The sequence below is a fragment of the Pelophylax lessonae genome (assembly GCF_965119305.1).
Source record: "Pelophylax lessonae genome assembly, chromosome: 4".
Lineage (NCBI taxonomy): Eukaryota > Metazoa > Chordata > Amphibia > Anura > Ranidae > Pelophylax > Pelophylax lessonae.
Genome location: NC_138771.1, coordinates 513,263,609 through 513,281,399, shown reverse-complemented (window position 1 = coordinate 513,281,399; position 17,791 = coordinate 513,263,609). Strand labels below are relative to the sequence as shown.

The 17,791-nt window shown below is 45.2% G+C and overlaps 1 protein-coding gene across 2 annotated transcripts in view; it reads right to left on the bottom strand.

The window, feature by feature from the left end:
- NUP205 (nucleoporin 205) overlaps positions 1-17,791 on the bottom strand; it is a 169,235-nt gene that overhangs the window by 56,137 nt on the left and 95,307 nt on the right. The window contains exons 23-28 of one of the 2 annotated variants that reach the window (XM_082253150.1): positions 15,746-15,860; positions 12,273-12,422; positions 10,110-10,184; positions 9,512-9,669; positions 9,345-9,425; positions 6,826-7,017 (exon numbers count right to left, since the gene is read on the bottom strand). In XM_082253150.1, the coding sequence (XP_082109276.1) occupies positions 6,826-7,017; positions 9,345-9,425; positions 9,512-9,669; positions 10,110-10,184; positions 12,273-12,422; positions 15,746-15,860 (771 nt within the window). The remainder of the gene's footprint in view (positions 1-6,825; positions 7,018-9,344; positions 9,426-9,511; positions 9,670-10,109; positions 10,185-12,272; positions 12,423-15,745; positions 15,861-17,791) is intronic. The other variant, XM_082253151.1, reaches the window with a different exon arrangement.

Below are 17,791 nucleotides of genomic sequence, written 5' to 3'. Positions count from 1 at the left end.
AGGCACTCAACGCCTGCGTAGAGTGAGCAGTGATGGGAAAGGCGGAACCTTGCTTTTAGGAGAATACGCCTTCACCACCGTCTGTCTGATTCATCGACAGATGGTCGCCGCAGACGCAGCCTAACCCTTCCGGTTTCCATCCGTATTCACAAACAGACAGTCTGACTGACGAAAGGACTCCGTAACCTCCAGATACACTCGTATCGCCCGAACCCCATCCAAGTAATGAAAAGCAATTTCCTTGGGATGGTAAGGTTTCGGACAGAGTGACGGGAGCACTATGTCTTCATTCAGATGATAATGGGAATTGTATTCCTTTGGGTTTGTTCTTTTTTTTTCCCCACCCCTTAGTGGTTACTGCTTTTGGACGTCCCAGCCGTCTATGATTAAAGCAGCAGCTACGTCCGTTGGTGGTACCGCCTTCTGGGCGTGTCAAAGCCTTTCGCTCTGCCTGGTCACTGCTAGTGGGAGGGGCTTATTACCCAACCGTCTATGATTAAAGCAGCTGTTACGTCTGTTGGTGGTATCATGCATGGTAGTACTCCTTCCTGGAAGTCAACTTTCTTGTCTTGAGGAGAGCAAGGATTAAAAAGTCAGAAAACTGAATTTTTGTACTCACTGCAAAATCCTTTTATCAGAGTTTATTGAAGGACGCAGCTGAATATCTCACAGATAGGTTTGATGCCACCACCCTCAGAAGCAGGACCCTAGTGAAACTTAAACTAAAAGCACGCCTAGGGGGCAGCCCTCTGGTGGTGACCCAACCCCTCATTTGCAACCCAGGATTCAGTTGGTAGCCAGCAGTACAAGGGCCGAAGGACCACTGCCGAAACAGAGAGCCGAGCCACTAGGGGAGCTCCATCCCAAGAGACATCACAGATAAACTGCAGCCCCTGGACCAGCTGGTCTGCCCGCTAAGCAAAAGCAGGGGGAGCTACTCCCCCTCAGGTCACGGCGCAAAAGCCTGGCCCATTGGGTCAGAGTCTGCGGCACCAGGGCAATGGTGAATAACTCCTCAGTGCCGAACCAGCCAGGGTGTACTTATTGTAGGCTACAGCCTCCGCCTTCCTGTCAGCCGGGTCCTTAAAGACCGGGGACTCTATAACCGGAATCATGGTTGCCTTGTTCAATCTGGAAACCGGAGGGTCCACCACCGGTGAAACAGTCCACTTCTTAAGAAGGGACTCCTCATAAGGGTATCGTCCAAGGGGATGCTTTGGTTGCTCCCACCATTTAGTGACAATTCTGTCAAAATAGGAGGGGGAAAGGGAACACCTTTTCCGCTCTGGATGGCTTGTGAATGCCAAAAAGAACCTGCACCCCCACCTCAGCTGCGTCCTCCATCTTTAAGGTCTCACGCATAGCTACAATCAGTGCGTTCACCAGCGCCTTTTTGTACCTGGTTGCAGAAGTGGAAGAATCCTTCGCACTATCTGAGGATTCAGGGTGCGTGGTCACAGATCCAGCAGGGTGACCCACATCCACGGTGGCCGAATCAGATTCAGGATCTGATAAGACAGATGAGGCAGGGGAATGCAGGGGGGCACTTTTTGCTAGCCCGTCGCCCAAAAGCCACCTCCACCCGGGACACCAAGGACTCCAGGACCACCGTCAATGCATCGATGGATGGGACTCGGAGGGCCCTGCAAACCTCAGAGAAGGGATCAGGAGGGGGGATGTGCGCCAGAGACTCCATGAGTCACCAGGGGGACCCCACAAAAAAGTGTAACACACTGCTAAGGGATAACCCCCAACGCTCTGGCAGCCCACCCGGTTGCCTGCCACAGAGCACCAATTGATCCACAGTAGAGAAAGGGAGGGCCCCACCAGACTGAACATCCCACAGAAACCAGGGACCTCAGCCACCAGGATAATCTGCACTGCACGAACGGCGATCAGAAAATGAAAAGATCCATGCACTGCACGAACGGCGATCAGAAAACGAAAAGATCCAGGAGTCAGCAACAGGGGATGAGGAGAAGCTCCCACTGCCAAAATCGCTGCCCAAAGGGCTCCACTGTCATGGCCACCGCTATTTTCAATGGCAAACCACCGAAAAATTGCCACTGGAATAAACATGGCTGCCATGCATTAAGCACACAGGCTACAAGAAAATGGCAGCCAAGTGCAGCACCATGAGGCTCCCAGGAGTGATCCCTAGGCCTCAGAAAACAGACAGGCAGGAAGGGGGGCCCCTGGCAGGAGCCCCCACCATGTACAGCCCCCACAGCCAATTGCCCGGTCACCAACGGCGCATCCCCATCGCTAGCACAGCACACTACCCCCACCTCAGGCTGTGGAACAGGCCACCCCAAAGTCCCAGCGTCATTGAAGGGGGGGGGCACGATGTGGCTCACAGGGACCAGCAGACCGATGAGGGGGGGGCCTAACGGGAAGGAATAGAACCCAGGGGTCCGACAGTCCCATGGAGGGGCCCACGTCCAACCCAAAACCCTCCAGGGGGAGGGGGGGCAGTGACTTACTACACCAGGAACCAGGCGGAACCTCCTCTTCATCAAAATGGGGGGCTGTCAGCCAGAAAGAACGCTGCGACTCTGGCCGAGACCCGGTCGTATGCGACTTTCGCGAGACGTTTAACTCGAAGGCGGGGACGTCCCAAAAAGACAGAAGGGGTGGGCCCACAACAAAACAACTGACACAGAAACTGACCCCTGGTGGAACTCAAACCACCACCTGCAAGAATTTCCGGCCACAGCTGGCACCTGCACAGGCAGTTGTATCCACCCTTTAGAACTGGGCAAGTGTGTGAACTGATGACCAAGCAGCTATCTTGCAAACCTGAACGAAAGCAGAATAATGAAAAGCCCAGGACCCCTCTAACCACCATGGTAGATTGTGCAGAAATTGGAAACTGAGCCTCCCAGCCCACAAGTGTATAGGCCTGGATGAACATCCTATGCATCCACTTTGAAATTGTGGAGGGTGAGGCAGCTTAACTTTGTCTAGGACCCTCTGGAATGAGGAGTAGTGCATCAGACTTTCGAATAGATGCTTTGGCAAAGAGATAAACCCCAATAGCTTGGATCACAGCCAGGAAATGTAGAGCTGCTTCTCACGAATGAGAAGGACGAGGACACAAAGAAGGTAAAACTATGTGCTTGTCAAGGTGAAAAGCCAACACCACCGTTGCTAGGAAAGACAGCCTAGGACAAAAGAACCACCTTGTCCTTATGCAACATGAAAATGGGCTGCTTACAGGAAAGAGCAGCAAGCTTGGACATTCGACATGCAGAAGTGATGGCCACCAAGAAGATAACGTTTTGTGACATGGTCCCTGAAGGTGGTTAGCTCAACCCCTCCTTCCATAGTCCCAGACTACCTATAGCTCAGTCAATACAGTTCTGTGTAGGGCGGATCCGGGAGAGAGAATTTTACCCAAGAAAGTAGAGATCTAGTCAGCGTGTGGGTGAAATAATTTTTCAAAGGTTTAATGCACTTGCAAACACTTATACATACATTGTAAAAGGGGGGTTGGTCTAGGGTAAATTCCTTATACGGGTATTAAACTGGTTAGTTAGATTCGATTGGTTAATATATGTAAAAAACAATTCTGAGATCTTAGGAGTCAAAAGAGGAACTAAAGTAAAAAATATCAGCAAACCAAAGAATACAGTCTAGACACGCTATCATGTACTAACTATATATATGTGCTTCTGAGGGTTATATGAAATGGAGTTTAAGCAGTTAGCTATCATACCATACAAAATTGAGTAGCACGCTCCTTCAGTCCCAATAGGAATATCCAGGGTATTATCAAAAGGATGTTTTTGTAAGGTTAAAAAAAAAAAAACAAGATTCAGTTTACAAGGCAATAGAGGAGACCTAGAAGGCAGAGCCACCGACCTGGTTGACCCCCTGGATAAAAGTGTGAACAAGAGAGATAGAAGCCATGGGACGCTGAAAGAGTACAGGCAACCTTTCCTCCATACCTATTTGGAAAAAAGGGCAGAATTTGGGCAACCGAAAACTTGCAGGGATAAACCCCCAGAGCCTTGCAAAAAAACAAAGTAGGACTTCCAGGTGCAATATTAGATTTATCAAATAGACTCCCGAGCCCAAAAACATGGTGGAAATACCAACAGAAGATAGGCCCCTGCCAATCTGTCAAAGCCAGCAAATGTAAAGCAAGGTGGTAAATCGAGCCTTGAGAGAGAAGGTCCAGGTGGAGAGGGAGTTGTCAAGGCACCTCTGCGACCAGTCAAAATAGATCTGGAGTCACCAAAATGAACAGGTTGAACTCCTGCTCTATCCGAGGAAGCAAACTGGGGAAGGACTTGATAGTTGGTTTCTGTGATAAGGCCCTTTCCATATGACACAACACCTTCCATGGCACTGCAGAAGGCCTAACTTGCTGTAAAGCAGGTCCATCTATTTCTGCTCAAAAGCGTCTTTTTCATGACCAGGGCTCCTCTAAGGACAAGGCCACAAAACCTTCTGCCTCCCTCACCAATAAATGTTTCCAGCAGCCTTAGAATCCCAACTCTGCGGAGAAGCCCACTTCCACATGAAGGTGCATTCCCACCTCAACAACTCAGGGTGGGTAAACACCTTCTTTTGTTTGTGGATCGCTGGCTTGCTTACATGTCAAACAGTTGTGGAGGTAATTTCTTCAGGCTACAAGATAGTATTTCAGTCCTTGCTGCCAGATTGTTTCAACCTCTGTCTTTCTCTGCAGCATTTACCCAACCTGCATTCTGTGGTTTAGGGTATCTCGGATCAGGGTGTCATAGCCCCATTTCCACCCTCCGAATGGTTCAGGGGATTTTATCTAAACCATTTTTTTTGTTCTAAAGGATGGCGTGCGTTCTATCCTGTATCTAAAGTCCCTTAACTCCTTCCTGATGGTGTGCAAGTTTTGCATGAATTCAGTGCACTTGGTTGTAGCTTACTTACACCAGAGGTGTCTTCTGGCCTCGATCGAATCAAGGACGCCTGTTTTCATGTCCTCATTCGTAGTTATCATCACAGGTTCCTTTGATTCGCAGTGGGGGGGAACTGCATTTCTAGTTTGTAGTTCTTCCTTTTGGCCTGACTTTAGCTCTGCGGGTCTTCAGCAAGTTCCTGGGCCTATGTTGGCCCTCCTACACCAAAGGGGATCTTGATCCTGGGCAACCTGCTTCTGTGAGCTCAGTCAGGTTCCTGTTCATCATGATACATACCCTGGAGGATCTCAGATGGGTCCTCAAGGCAGTCTAGAAATACTTGGAGCTATTACTGGACACGTCTGTGGCCAAGGTCTTTCTCTCTCAGAACAAACTCCAGAAGTTTCATCTTCACGTCCTTAGCCTCCTTTCCTTGCGGATAGCATCCATTCAGTTTTGCATGAGGATTCTAGGCCTCTTGGTGGTTTCCTTTAAAGCGGTACCATATGCCCAACATTACACCCAAGCTCTGCAGTGAGAGATCTTGACCAGGTGGAACAGAGTTATGCAGTCTTTGGACCTTCCTGCCCGACCAAGGTGTCACTGACTTGGTGGATTCACTCCCTACTTCTTTCGTCCAGGAAGTCCTTTCTTCCCCTCAGTCGTCACCACGCCAGCCTCTTCGGGTGGGGAGAAGTGATGGCGCCCTCTTCGGTTCAGGGCTTTTTTTCTGGAGTCATCCAACCCTTCTATCGATTTTTTGGAACTTTGAGCACGCCCTCCGTCTCTTTCTCATTGGATGGCTCTTGACAAAGGGTCACCAGATCCGAGTGAATTTGGACAATGCCATCACAGTGGCTTCCATCAATCATCAGACAACAAGAGCTCCGTGGTGGCCTTGGAAGTGTTGATAATCCTCAACTGGGGGGAGCCCTGATTTATGCGTTAAGGAAGGAAAAATAAACTAGTAAAGCTAAAAGTGATTTCTCTGTCAAGGTGAAAATATCTATCCACTTAGGACACTGACAAAAAACTGAGGACTGAGTAGAGTAGGGTTTTAGGAGAGGTGCCCCAGTGGGCATGTCATCGAAAGCTAGCCAGTGTCCATTCACCTGAAGGTATGGGCATATAAGGCAGAATATTTTGCCTGAATCCTATACTGTACAATTAGGATAGAATTTTATGGAAACGAAAAACACTGCAAGTAAGCATCTAAAACATGATTTTTCAATGCAATTATGTACATTTTTTTAAGATAGTTACATGGACACCTTAAAAGACACCCATCATCTCAATTTAATTGTGTGCTCAACATTATAAAATTGGAGCGGAGTGTTAATTAATTAGCTTCAACAAAGTTGCTAGCAGCTGACTGAAAACTTTGCAAATGCTTTGGAAAAGCTTGTGGTAAACACCTTTTTTTATACAAGCTGAAGCCCATATGAACATTGCCTAACCAAAACCAATAGAAACCATTCTGACTTGTTCCTTCTGTCATATCTCAGTCTCACACAAGTCTATTAAAGAGGAATTTAAACCTATCCCCCTTTACTCACACATCCAGCAATATTCTGCTGCCCTCCTTTGCCACACACTGGGTCACCGTGCTGCCATCTTACTTTCCTATTTGGGAGGCAGCTGTCTCTTCTGGGTTCTTGAAGCCAGCCCTTGATGCGCTACTAGGTCAGCCCATCATCCACTGTGTGTCTCTGCTCCTGTAGCCTCACGGTATATTATGGGGATATCCCAGGAGGCTGCAAGAGCAAGGACAGGTCATTCTTGTCTTGGTGAGAATGGAGGCAGAGTGCATGCCGATTATTAAAGAAAAATGTAAATCTGCTTTTTTTGGAATATTGAATGATAGCAGTGCAATATAGACATACACATCAATCATTTAGCTGACAGAGAGATGCCAATATAAACACCCCTCTGTAAATGATACCTTATCGTGCACATCTTGCAGCAGGTCTCGGATAATTAGCTGCCTTTGCTCAGCTGGAATCAGATCCGGAGGACAGGCTGTCAGTATGATCTCCACCAACTGTCTCCAAGACTCCAGGACATGACGTTTGGCATGGAGACACTGCAGGAGTCGGTTCCTCTGGACAACAAACTGTAGGATAGTGTTTATTTCCTAGGGAAAGAAGAAACACAAAGTCAACAAGGACTATATAACTAACACCGAAAGGACATTAAATGTACATTAAAAAAAAACATCCACAATACTAAGGGTTAGCATCAAAAACGTGCAATTCATAAAATGCTGAAACCCAAAAAGAATATAAAGCAAATAATTCTATGAGGGTTTGTCTCTCTGGAAAAGGTTTTTATTTATTAATTTCTGACTTTTGTTTGACCTCAAAGAGTGCATCTTATTCAACCTATATAACTATATTTAAATGTTTTACACAGTGAACAACAAACCAGCATTCTCCCTTTACAGCGTCAGAGTTCTGGATTTGGTTCATGCCAGAAAACAATCTGTATGTAGTATACAGACCTTATGGCCATAAGTTTGTAGGCACTTGACAGGCACACTTGTATGAGCTTGTTGAACATTTGCACCCCTTCCCCCTGCAGCTTTACTTTCCTTTAGATTTATCACCAAATCCATAATGAGGGCCTAACTGTTTGGATACAAATTAACCACTTCCATACCGCGTGATTTCTGGCGCTCCTACATGTAAAAATTATAATTTTTTTTGCTAGAAAATTACTCAGAACCCCCAAACATTATATATTTTTTTCAGCAGAGACCCTAGGGCAGTGATGGCGAACCTTGGCACCCCAGATGTTTTGGAACTACATTTCCCATGATGCTCATGCACTCTGCAGTGTAGTTGAGCATCATGGGAAATGTAGTTCCAAAACATCTGGAGTGCCAAGGTTCGCCATCACTGCCCTAGGGAATAAAATGGCAGTCATTGCAACTTTTTATGTCACGCGGTATTTGGGCAGAAATTTTTCAAACGCGTTTCTCTTTTGGAAAAAAAACTGTTTTATGAAAAAAAAAAAAACTCTAAAGTTAGCCCAATTTTTTTGTATAACCTGAAAGATGATGTTACGCCGATTAAATAGATACCCAACATGTCATGCTTTAAAATTGCGCACACTCGTGGAATGACGCCAAACTTCGGTACTTAATAATCTCTATAGGCGACATTTTAAAAATTACTACAGGTTACCAGTTTAGAGCTAGAGTGGCGGTCTTGGGCTGCAATTGTTGCCATCGCTCCAACGTTCGCAGAGATACCTCACATGTATGGATTGAACGCCATTTACATATGTGGCTGCGACGAACGCATGCGTTTGCTTCCGTGTGCGAGCGCGTGAGGATAGGGGCACTTTAAAAAATTTTTATTTATTTTTAACACTTTCCCTTTATTTATTTTTTTGATCACTTGATGTAAACATCCCTTGTAATAGGAATAGTGAATGACAGGTCCTCTTTAAAGGTAGACCTGGGGTCAATAAGAACTCTGATCTCTCCTACAGGCTAGAATGCCTGAAATAAAAAAAAAACGATCTTGGCTGTACTGCCTCCGAGAGTCAAAGAGACTGCCGGGACCATCTGGTCCTTGCAGTCTCTATGGTGACACTTCCTCTGGCGGCCGATTCCTTCTCTGGCTCCCCGATCGCACGGTAGAAGCATAACCCCCCACTCCCGCCGCCTGTAAAAACGATCAAGCAGCCTAACAGCCGCTATGATTGTTCTTATGGTAAAGGGAATCGCTGGCAGGCATCATTCAGATATCCCCACTCAAAGCCCAGGAGGTCATATCACGTCCACCTAAGGGGAAATGGTTAAATAGATGATCTATGCAGCGCACAGTTTTTGCATACCTGATGCTCATCCCTATCTGAGCTTGTTTGGCATAAAACATTAACCATTAAATATAAAGTGGATCCTACTTGTGGCTAGAACAGCCTTCACGCTACTGGGAAAGCACATCCAGCCAAATAAGCATTTGTGAGGTCAAATACTGATGTTGGACAGGAAACCTGACTCACAGTTGGAGTGTCAATGTATCCTAATGTTTAGTAGTGTTGAGGACCAAACTTTAGGCAGGCCACATGACTTCCTCCAAAACAAACCCACCAAACAATGTCATCTAGAGCTGGCACAGGGGCACAGCAATGCTGGAACAGAAAAATGCCTTTTCCAAACTGTTCCACAATGTTGGAAGCAAACAATTGTCTGAAATGTCTTCGTATGCTGCAGCATTAAGAGTACACTCCATTGTTAAACACCTGAACACCATAGTTTGGAAGGGTGTTCACTTACCATCGCTGCTATCATTGGCCATACAATGTATGTTCTCCTGAAATTTGCAGTGGTCTCTGCCCAAAATAAAACATACTGGCAGCTTAGTTGTGTTCTGGTAAAACTGGCAATAATATACAGTATGCATCACTGCTGTAGAACATTAGAAGCACTCCTTGGCTAAACAGATAACTTACCTCCATAATTAAAGGTCTCTGCCCAATCGCTGCCATTCCCTGTAAGGCATTTACTTCTGCCAACAGAATGCGCTGGAGATGCTGGCAAATACAGACAAGTTTGTAAGTGAACATGTGACACACCTTTTATCACTAGAGTAGAGTTCATAACGCAAAGGTTGCCTTACCCTAATGCTGCAAACTGTCTGTCCTTGGCGGTTTTTGTGCTCACAGTTAACCATGACTTGCTCTATCTGGCTGCGGTCAAAGAAATCCAGCTGTGGCAGCTCTAGGATCTCCTGGCTGAAGTCGATTGAGTCTAGAATGCTCAGAATCTTTCTACGGGCTACATAGACAATGATTGGGAGAATTAAAGTAGACTAAATCAGTAACTTTACAAGTCTACATTAACAGATTTGGATATGTCATAACATAAAGCAACAGTATGGTTTTCAAAAAAGCGGCACCATTTAGAATTTAAAAGCCATCCTTGAGATCAGGTCCAGTGACTTTGCCCAGGGTGAGAGAATACTGTCCAATCAGCAGCAGGAAGGAGGAAGCATTTCCTCAGTCTCCTCTAACCTAGAGCTATTGCAGCAATTCTCAAATGGAGTGATCTGGAGTGAACGCAGTCCTGCCCGCCACTCCCGGGTTGAATAAGGACCAACATTAGCCAAACCACTTTCTATAAGCCTAGACTGTCAAAGACATGCCCCTTAAAATATTTTTTTCTTTTTATAAATTGTTTACAGTAAGAGGAAAGTGCAAATCTTTTTATTTTATTACCTTTGGAGGTTGTGTCAAAATGAAGAAAAGCACTGACATTTCTGCTGTCATCTTCCATTCCCAATTCACCATCTGCTGTTTGAACAAAAGGGAAAATTATGACTGCACTCAGGAACTTAACCAAAGTCTTCTCTTTCATAACTTTACATGGAAACTGTAAGAAAGCTAGCTCCAAAATTGGCTTCCATGCTTTGGCTGAAATCAAAACGGTTGTTATACTGCAATAGATTTTTCTACAAATTCTACACACAAAAAAGCAGCTGTGTGTCAAATTCCATGGGTAATTAAACAAACACCTGTAATGGAATATTTGAAAAAGCAAGTTTACCTTAGATTTGAACTACAGGTAGATGTAAAATACACAAGTTTAAAGTGGTTATACAAAAAAGGTAAATTTTTTTTCTAAAATAAAAAGTTTAAATTTATCTCCTCTGTGCAATGGTATTAAACAGAGAGGCTCCTTACCTCCTCTTCTGTGGTTCCCCCAGCCAGCAGTCTCCACAACTCGCCCCTTCCAAGTACCCCCTCAGCAAGCCATGGGCGCCAATGAGGACGCGCTCCTGAGCTGGACTGGTTGCCTCCATCGGTACACACAGCCCAGTTCAGCCACGCCACCCGCTCTCTCCTCACGGGATGAATTACTACGAGGAAAGGATTTACCATGACCTCTGGGATTAAAGGAGAAGTACAGCCAAAGCTTTTTTGGCTGTACTTCTCCTGTGGATCACAAGAGTGCAATTCATTCTGCACTCCTGTGAGCTTTTTTCAGCCTACAGCGGGCGGACATCAAAGAGCCTGTCCAGGCTGGGGAATGATTGGGACCATATCATTGGGATTCCCCCAGGAGCCTGGACTGGCACCTGGCTCAGCCTCTCAGCAAGCCGCTCCTGCGCCCTGCACAGCCTAGCACTCCACTAAGGGGTGGGGGCAGAGCAGAGAGCCACTGACTGACAATCACCGCCTCTATCAGCGATGTTGGATTGCTCAGTTCTCAAACCGGCAGGGGGACAGCTGCAGCATAAGACCGATGCTGCAACACACACACACACACACTTTTCTTTTAATCTTGGCTAGCTGCACAGTCCAGACATCACACCTCCCATTTGGTATGTCCTTATGCTCCGATTTTTACATAAGGAGCAGCAATCATCACTATACAGAGCAGTACAAAGACAAATGGCTAAAAAAAGAGCAAGTGATCGGGAGGAATAGGGTGGGGAAAGAAGTGCACTATTAAAGTAGAAGTAAACCCTCCTATCATTTTCAGCCAAGGAAGCTGCCATCTTGGCCTCTGTTTGATCTTCAACTGCCATGGTGCTGTACATGTGATCAGTTATGACACCAGCCATTGGATGGTTTGACAGTTTTGTTGAGAGCACAACCAATGTGACAGTAAGCATTCTCAGCATGCCAGGAATGCTTTCTAAAACTCTTAAATCAATGGGTTTATCTCCGCTTTAAGCCTAGTACACACTGATTTTTTTTTTCATTCAACCCAGCGGGCTGAACGAAAAAAAAAAAAAAACCTGACAGCTCAAGTCGGAGTTGCTGTACTAACAACATGATGTTATGCCAGCGATCTCCCCTGCTCTTTTATTGTGTTCGGACAAGGGGGACACCCCCACCAGAACACTCCGGTCAGCGACCTCAGCCATTGGCTAAGAGCGCTGATAGGGAGCCGGTCGGCAGACCTTTTCGGACATGCACCTTTAGAAGCCTGCCGAACAGCCAGCTTCTGTAGGACCGGCTGCAGTACACACCGCCCAACATTGGGCCTCTGTGTACAGGGCTTTACACAACGGATTCCTTGAAAACAATGAAAATGTGTTCCTACAGGGGACTTCCTGTGGGGGAATGATTACATCACTTCCCTTAGATGGCAGCACCCCCTTCATTAATTCCCACTATTACTGATATACAGACTATGCAAGATAAAATATTGTAATCCAAAATATGGATAATGAAACGGCACAGATTTGCAAGCATGCACACAAGCAAAATAGTAACTTGCACTTCTGCAAAAAGACTCTTTAGTTCTGCTTTAAAGTAAACTTAACAATAATACTCTATGAAAATATACAGTATCATTTAATCCAGTGCAGAATATCAAATAAGACAAAGAATAAAAAAGAATAATAATCATTCTGTACACACGGGTCTCACCTGCATATGGTCGCACAGGCATGTCATTTAGCAGTAAGCTAAGCAGCCTATGTGTATGGGAGCGCTGGCGGTTCAGGGATGTAATGCGCAGCTCAATGGACGCAGTCTTCATCAGCCAGGACATCTGATTTAGAGCTGCGATCTCATGTTCTGATAAGAGGAATTTTTTTAAATCACATCTATATCAGCATCAGACACAAATACAGATTTCTTGCAAAATGGATGGTTAAAAAAAATATATATATAGATTACATTAGAAAGCACAATGTCAACAATGCTTAAAAAAAAGAAAAAACATCAAGGAGAGGTGCACATATTTTCCTCACTTAACGACCAGGTTCCATTCCAGCGACCAGGTTTTTAAACAAATTGCCACAAGTAATCAATATTTTAAGCATTCCTAATTACTGTACTGTATTGTATTCTGAAAAAAAAAAAAGGTCTAAAAACACAAAACTCCAACTCAATAACATTGTTTTAATTTGGATAAGTACAGAAAACAAAAAATAAACAAAAATCCTGTACTGTACTGTACAATACAATGATGTACAGTGCCCAAAAAGCTGGTCGTAAGTCTGAACGGTCATTAAACAGGTAAGTCGTTAAACGAGGAGTGTCTGTACAGGCAGTCCCCGGGTTACAAAAATCTGACTTACAAATGACTCCTACTTACAAACGGAGAAAGACAACAGGAAGTGAGAGGAAATCTCCCCCTAGGAAGGGAAATTCACTCCTGTATAAGTTATCATGGGAAAAGGTTTTCTCCACTGAAGCTATCACTAATCCTTGTTTCAACAACAAACAACTTCCAAAATCCAATTGTCACAGGGACAGAAAGTGAGGTAAATTTGTCTGAACAGGGGCATAGACAGCAAAACAAACATTACAGGGGTGTTAACATTTCCCTATGCTATCCAAAAAACGTAAAAATTATTTTTTGGCTGGAGCTACACTTAAAAATGTACCTGTTCCCAACTTACAACAAATTCAACTTAAGAACAAACCTACAGTCCCTATCTTGTTTGTAACCCGGGGACTGCCTGTATATCTAAACCCAACAAACATATAATGTTTTGCAGCTCACAAGTCCTTAGATGTGGTGGCTGCATTAATTTTCAATTTCTAGCCAAGAATATTTTTTGCAAGTACAGAAAAAAAACCTGTGTTCACTTAGAATTCCAGTGTCTTTGTTACTTCCTGTGGAGGAAACGGAAATCTCAAAACAATCTTAGCCACTTTCTGTAAACTAAGAAGCCAGCTCCCTCGATGTCATGCAGATGAAGAGGGGGGAGGCCTTTTTAATCTTAATCAGGATAGCGGACTAGGGTGACAACACCTCTCCACTTTTGCGTGGTTCAAGGCCAACTCAAAGTGATCCAGACCCTGCCCCACCTAATACTTATCTCTATAGCAATCCTCTGTCACTTTTTCCCTGTAATGGCTGCAAAACACCCAGTGCTTCACAGAACATATGATCAATCGCTAAGTCTGAGCGCATGACAGAAAGGGTGACTTCACCACTTTCCATGAGCTTCGTCACCAGCCGCCACCTGGTATTGTGGTGACAGCTACAGCAGAGGTGGTAAAGTATAAAGTGCTTTAGAACAAAAGCTAAAATTCAGGATGAAAAAAAAAAGTAAATTTTCCGCATACTGCTTAACCACTTCAATAGAGTGCCCTTTCACCCCCTTCCTGCCCAGGCCAATTTTCAACTTTCAGCGCTGTCACACTTTGAATAACAATTGCGCGGTCATGCTACACTGTACTCATATGAAATTTTTACCATTTTTTCCACACAAATAGAGCTTTTTTGGTAGTATTTAATCACTTCTGGACCGGAAGGATTTGCCCCCTTAATGACCAGGCCATATTTTGTGATTCGGCACTGCGTTATTTTAACGAACAATTGCGCGGTCGTGCGACGCTGTACCCAAATAAAATTGATGTATTTTTCCCCCACAAAAAGAGCTTTCTTTTGGTGGTAATTGATTACCTGTGCAATTTTTATTTTTTGTGCTATAAACAAAAAAAAGATAATTCTGAAAAAAAAAAACAATATTTTTCACATTCTGCTATATAACATTGTCAAAAAAAAAAAAAAATTAAAAATCCAATTTTTTTATATTTTAGGCCAATTTATTTTCTGCTACATATTTTTGGTTAAAAAAAAAAAAAAACGCAATGAGCTTGTTTTGATTGGTTTGCGCAAAAGTTATCGCGTCTACCAACGACGGGAAAGATTTATGTCATTTTTAGTGTTTTTTTTTTTTTTGTTACTAGTAATGGCAGCGATCTGCGATTTTTAGCAGGACTGCGACATTGCGGTGGACAAATTGGACCCCAGACATTTTTGACACTTTTGGGGGGACCAGTGACAGTAATCAGTGCTAAAAATATCCACTGTTACTGTAATAATGACACTGGCAGGGGAGGGGTTAACATTGTGTTTGATCAAGGGGTTAAATGTGAGCCTAGGGGAGTGATTCTAACTGTGGGGGGGGGGGGGGGGGGTGTGAAATGATCATAGAGACCTACGATCCTATATAGAAGGATCGCAGCGGCTCTGTGATCATTCCAGGGAGAAAACCGGTCAGCTGTGTTTACAACAGCTGACCGTTCTCTCTCAGCGGGGAGCGATCACGGTGTAAGGCGGCCGCCGAGCCCCCTACCAGCAGGCGCGCGACCGACGTAGGGCTACGTCGGTTCGCGCAGAAGGGCCAGCAGGCGGGCGATGGGCAACCGGTTAATCACCGCTGGGTTTTTTATTTCTTACTAACAAAATAAAAAAAAAAAAAAAAGGCAGAAAATTAAAAAAAGAAGTTTTTCCTATTTTCTGTCAGTAAATTTTGAAAATAGTAATTTTTCTCCTTCACTGATGTGCGCAGATGAGGCGGCACTGATGAGATGGCACTTATGGGCACTGAAGAGGAGGTACTAATATGCTGCACTGATAGGCGGCACTGATGGGCAGCACAGATGAACAGGCACTGATGGGCACTGTTTAACTTAACTAATCAGGGCACTGATGATCAGTGCTCTGATTACCTGTCCTAGATTCCCATTTGAGGAGGGGCCGCTGATCCGCTCTGACAGTGTGAGGCGAGGAGAGCCAATAAACAGCACTTCCTCATTTACAATGTGACCGGCTGTGATTGGACACAGCCGATCACATGGGTAAAGAGCCACGTCATTGGCTCTTTACCAAGATCGGGGTCGCGCCGTGTCCTAGCAACAGTGCAGCCACGATCGCCGCACTGCACGCGCGTGAGAGAGGCCGTTCTGGGGTGCCGTCATTCCAGAACGAGAGCCACACCGCTCTGCCGTCATTTGACGGTGGGCGGGCGGTAAGTGGTTAAATATAATTAATATTTCTAGAAATTTCCTATGATATCAAATCTTCACTTTGTGATGTTCAATTCACAAACGGGTTCACTTAAACCACATCACTCTTTCAGCACTCAAAGATAGCCTACCTGCCACAGAGAAAGGTAGGTGCTGAAGCTGGGTAATCAAGAAATCTTGGCTGGTCCGGAGATAACGCAGGGTTGGGCCTGAGGTATCCGCACAAGCGCATAGCTGGTAGATCACCTGAAAGGACAATGCAGCATGCAGTTAACTAATGGAGCAAGCAGATCCTTTTTTTTTTTTTAAAAAAGGACAAACAACTTTAAGCCAGTTGATTCCATTACACTTTTTTCCTACCAGCACATTTGGCTTAATTTAGCAACGTGTTAGAAATAACTGGATTTTTGTCTTACCTCAAAATACTTTTCTCTGATGTTCATTGACGGACACGGCTCAAAATCTTCTTGACCCTTTTTTTTTGCTGCCCCCTACAGGAGTAGGACAGTAGGCGGAAAAAAAGTTTGACTACACCTATAGGGCCATCCCAGGGGGTATACTCATTCTTGCTGCTAAAGGTCTTCAGTTTTCTAACAAGCAGTGTCAGAAGAACATATAACCCAACTCAATAGAGGGGTGGGTGCTGTGTCAGAAAAGGATTTTACGGTAAGACAAAAATCCAGTTTTCTCTTTCGTTCATTGACGGACACAGCTCCATATCTTCTTGACCCTTGGGACTTCCCAAAGCAAAGCAGTGTCAACATGAGGGCTGGGAAGAACACCGCAATAAATGCACTTCCCAAAAGGTAAAACTTAGCCAAACCCGGTAAAACAGGAGCTCAACCAGGAAACTGGAGCTCACAAGACAAAAAATACACCCTCAAAGAGGACTAATCCCCTCAAACCGCAGGCGGCATCCGCAGATGTCAACACATCCACCTTCTAAAATTTTGTGAAAGTGTGCACGGACGAGCCTTGCAAACCTGCACCACTGACATCTGATGATGGAAGGCCCAAGACACTAAGCCCCCCTGAAGAAAGCGCCCTAATAGGGAAAGGAGAATCCTGACCCACAATGGAGTAGGCCTGCACCACCCTCTCCCTGTTCCATATGGAAATGATTGCAGCAGATGCAGCCAGCCCCTTAAGGGGTTCATCCGTAAGGACAAATAGGGAATCTGATTTTTGGAACGACTCAGTTGCAGTCCGGTACACCCTGATCGGCCGAACCACATCCAAAGAATGAAAGGCAATCTCTTTAGGGTGCTTAGGATTAGGACACAAGGAAGGCAACATAATGTATTCATTTAAATGGAAACCAGAGATGACCTTAGGAAGGAACGACTTGCAGGGACTAAGCACCACTTTATCTCTGTGAACAAGCAGGTAAGGTGAACTCCAAGACAACGCAGCCAACTCTGACACCCTGCGCGCAGAAGTAATAGCCACCAAGAAGGCTACCTTCTGTGACCAAGTAAGCAGAGGAAGCTTACAAATATTTTCAAAAGGCGGTTTCTGAAGAACCGACGGCACCAAGTTGAGGTCCTACGGAGGTAACGGAGACGCTCCAAGGAATCCGTGGCCAATGGGCGCTGAAATAAAAAAATCCAAGGTACCCAAGGCCAAAAGCTGATCTACACCTCTATGGGGAAACTCCAAGACATGAGACACCGAAAAAGGAACGGGGGGAACCCCCCCATCCCCCCCCCCCCCCCCGAGACGCACACCAAACAATGTACCCCCTCCAGACTCGATGATAATCTTCCTAGAAGTTGATTTTCTACCGTTTAACAGCATATGAATCACCGATTCAGACACCCCTCTATCCTTCAGCACCTGGCTTTCAATAGCCAAGCCCTTAAAGCCAGCGACTGTAAAGCAGGATGGAAGATCGGTCCTTGAGATAAAAGATCTTCTCAGAGAGGAAGTCTCCAAGGGACATCGGCGACCAGCACTACCAGGTCTGCGTACTAAGATCTGCGAGGCCAGTCCGGGCCACTAGGATGATCGGTATCCCATCTGCCTTGATTCTTCCCAGGAGTCTTGGCAGAAGAGTTATCAAAAGGTAATGCGTATATCAGACGATATTGGCCCCAAGAAGCCACCAGAGCATCTGTGGCGTCGGTCAGAAGATCCCAAGATCTTGCTACGAACCTCTGCACCGTCCTGTTGAGACG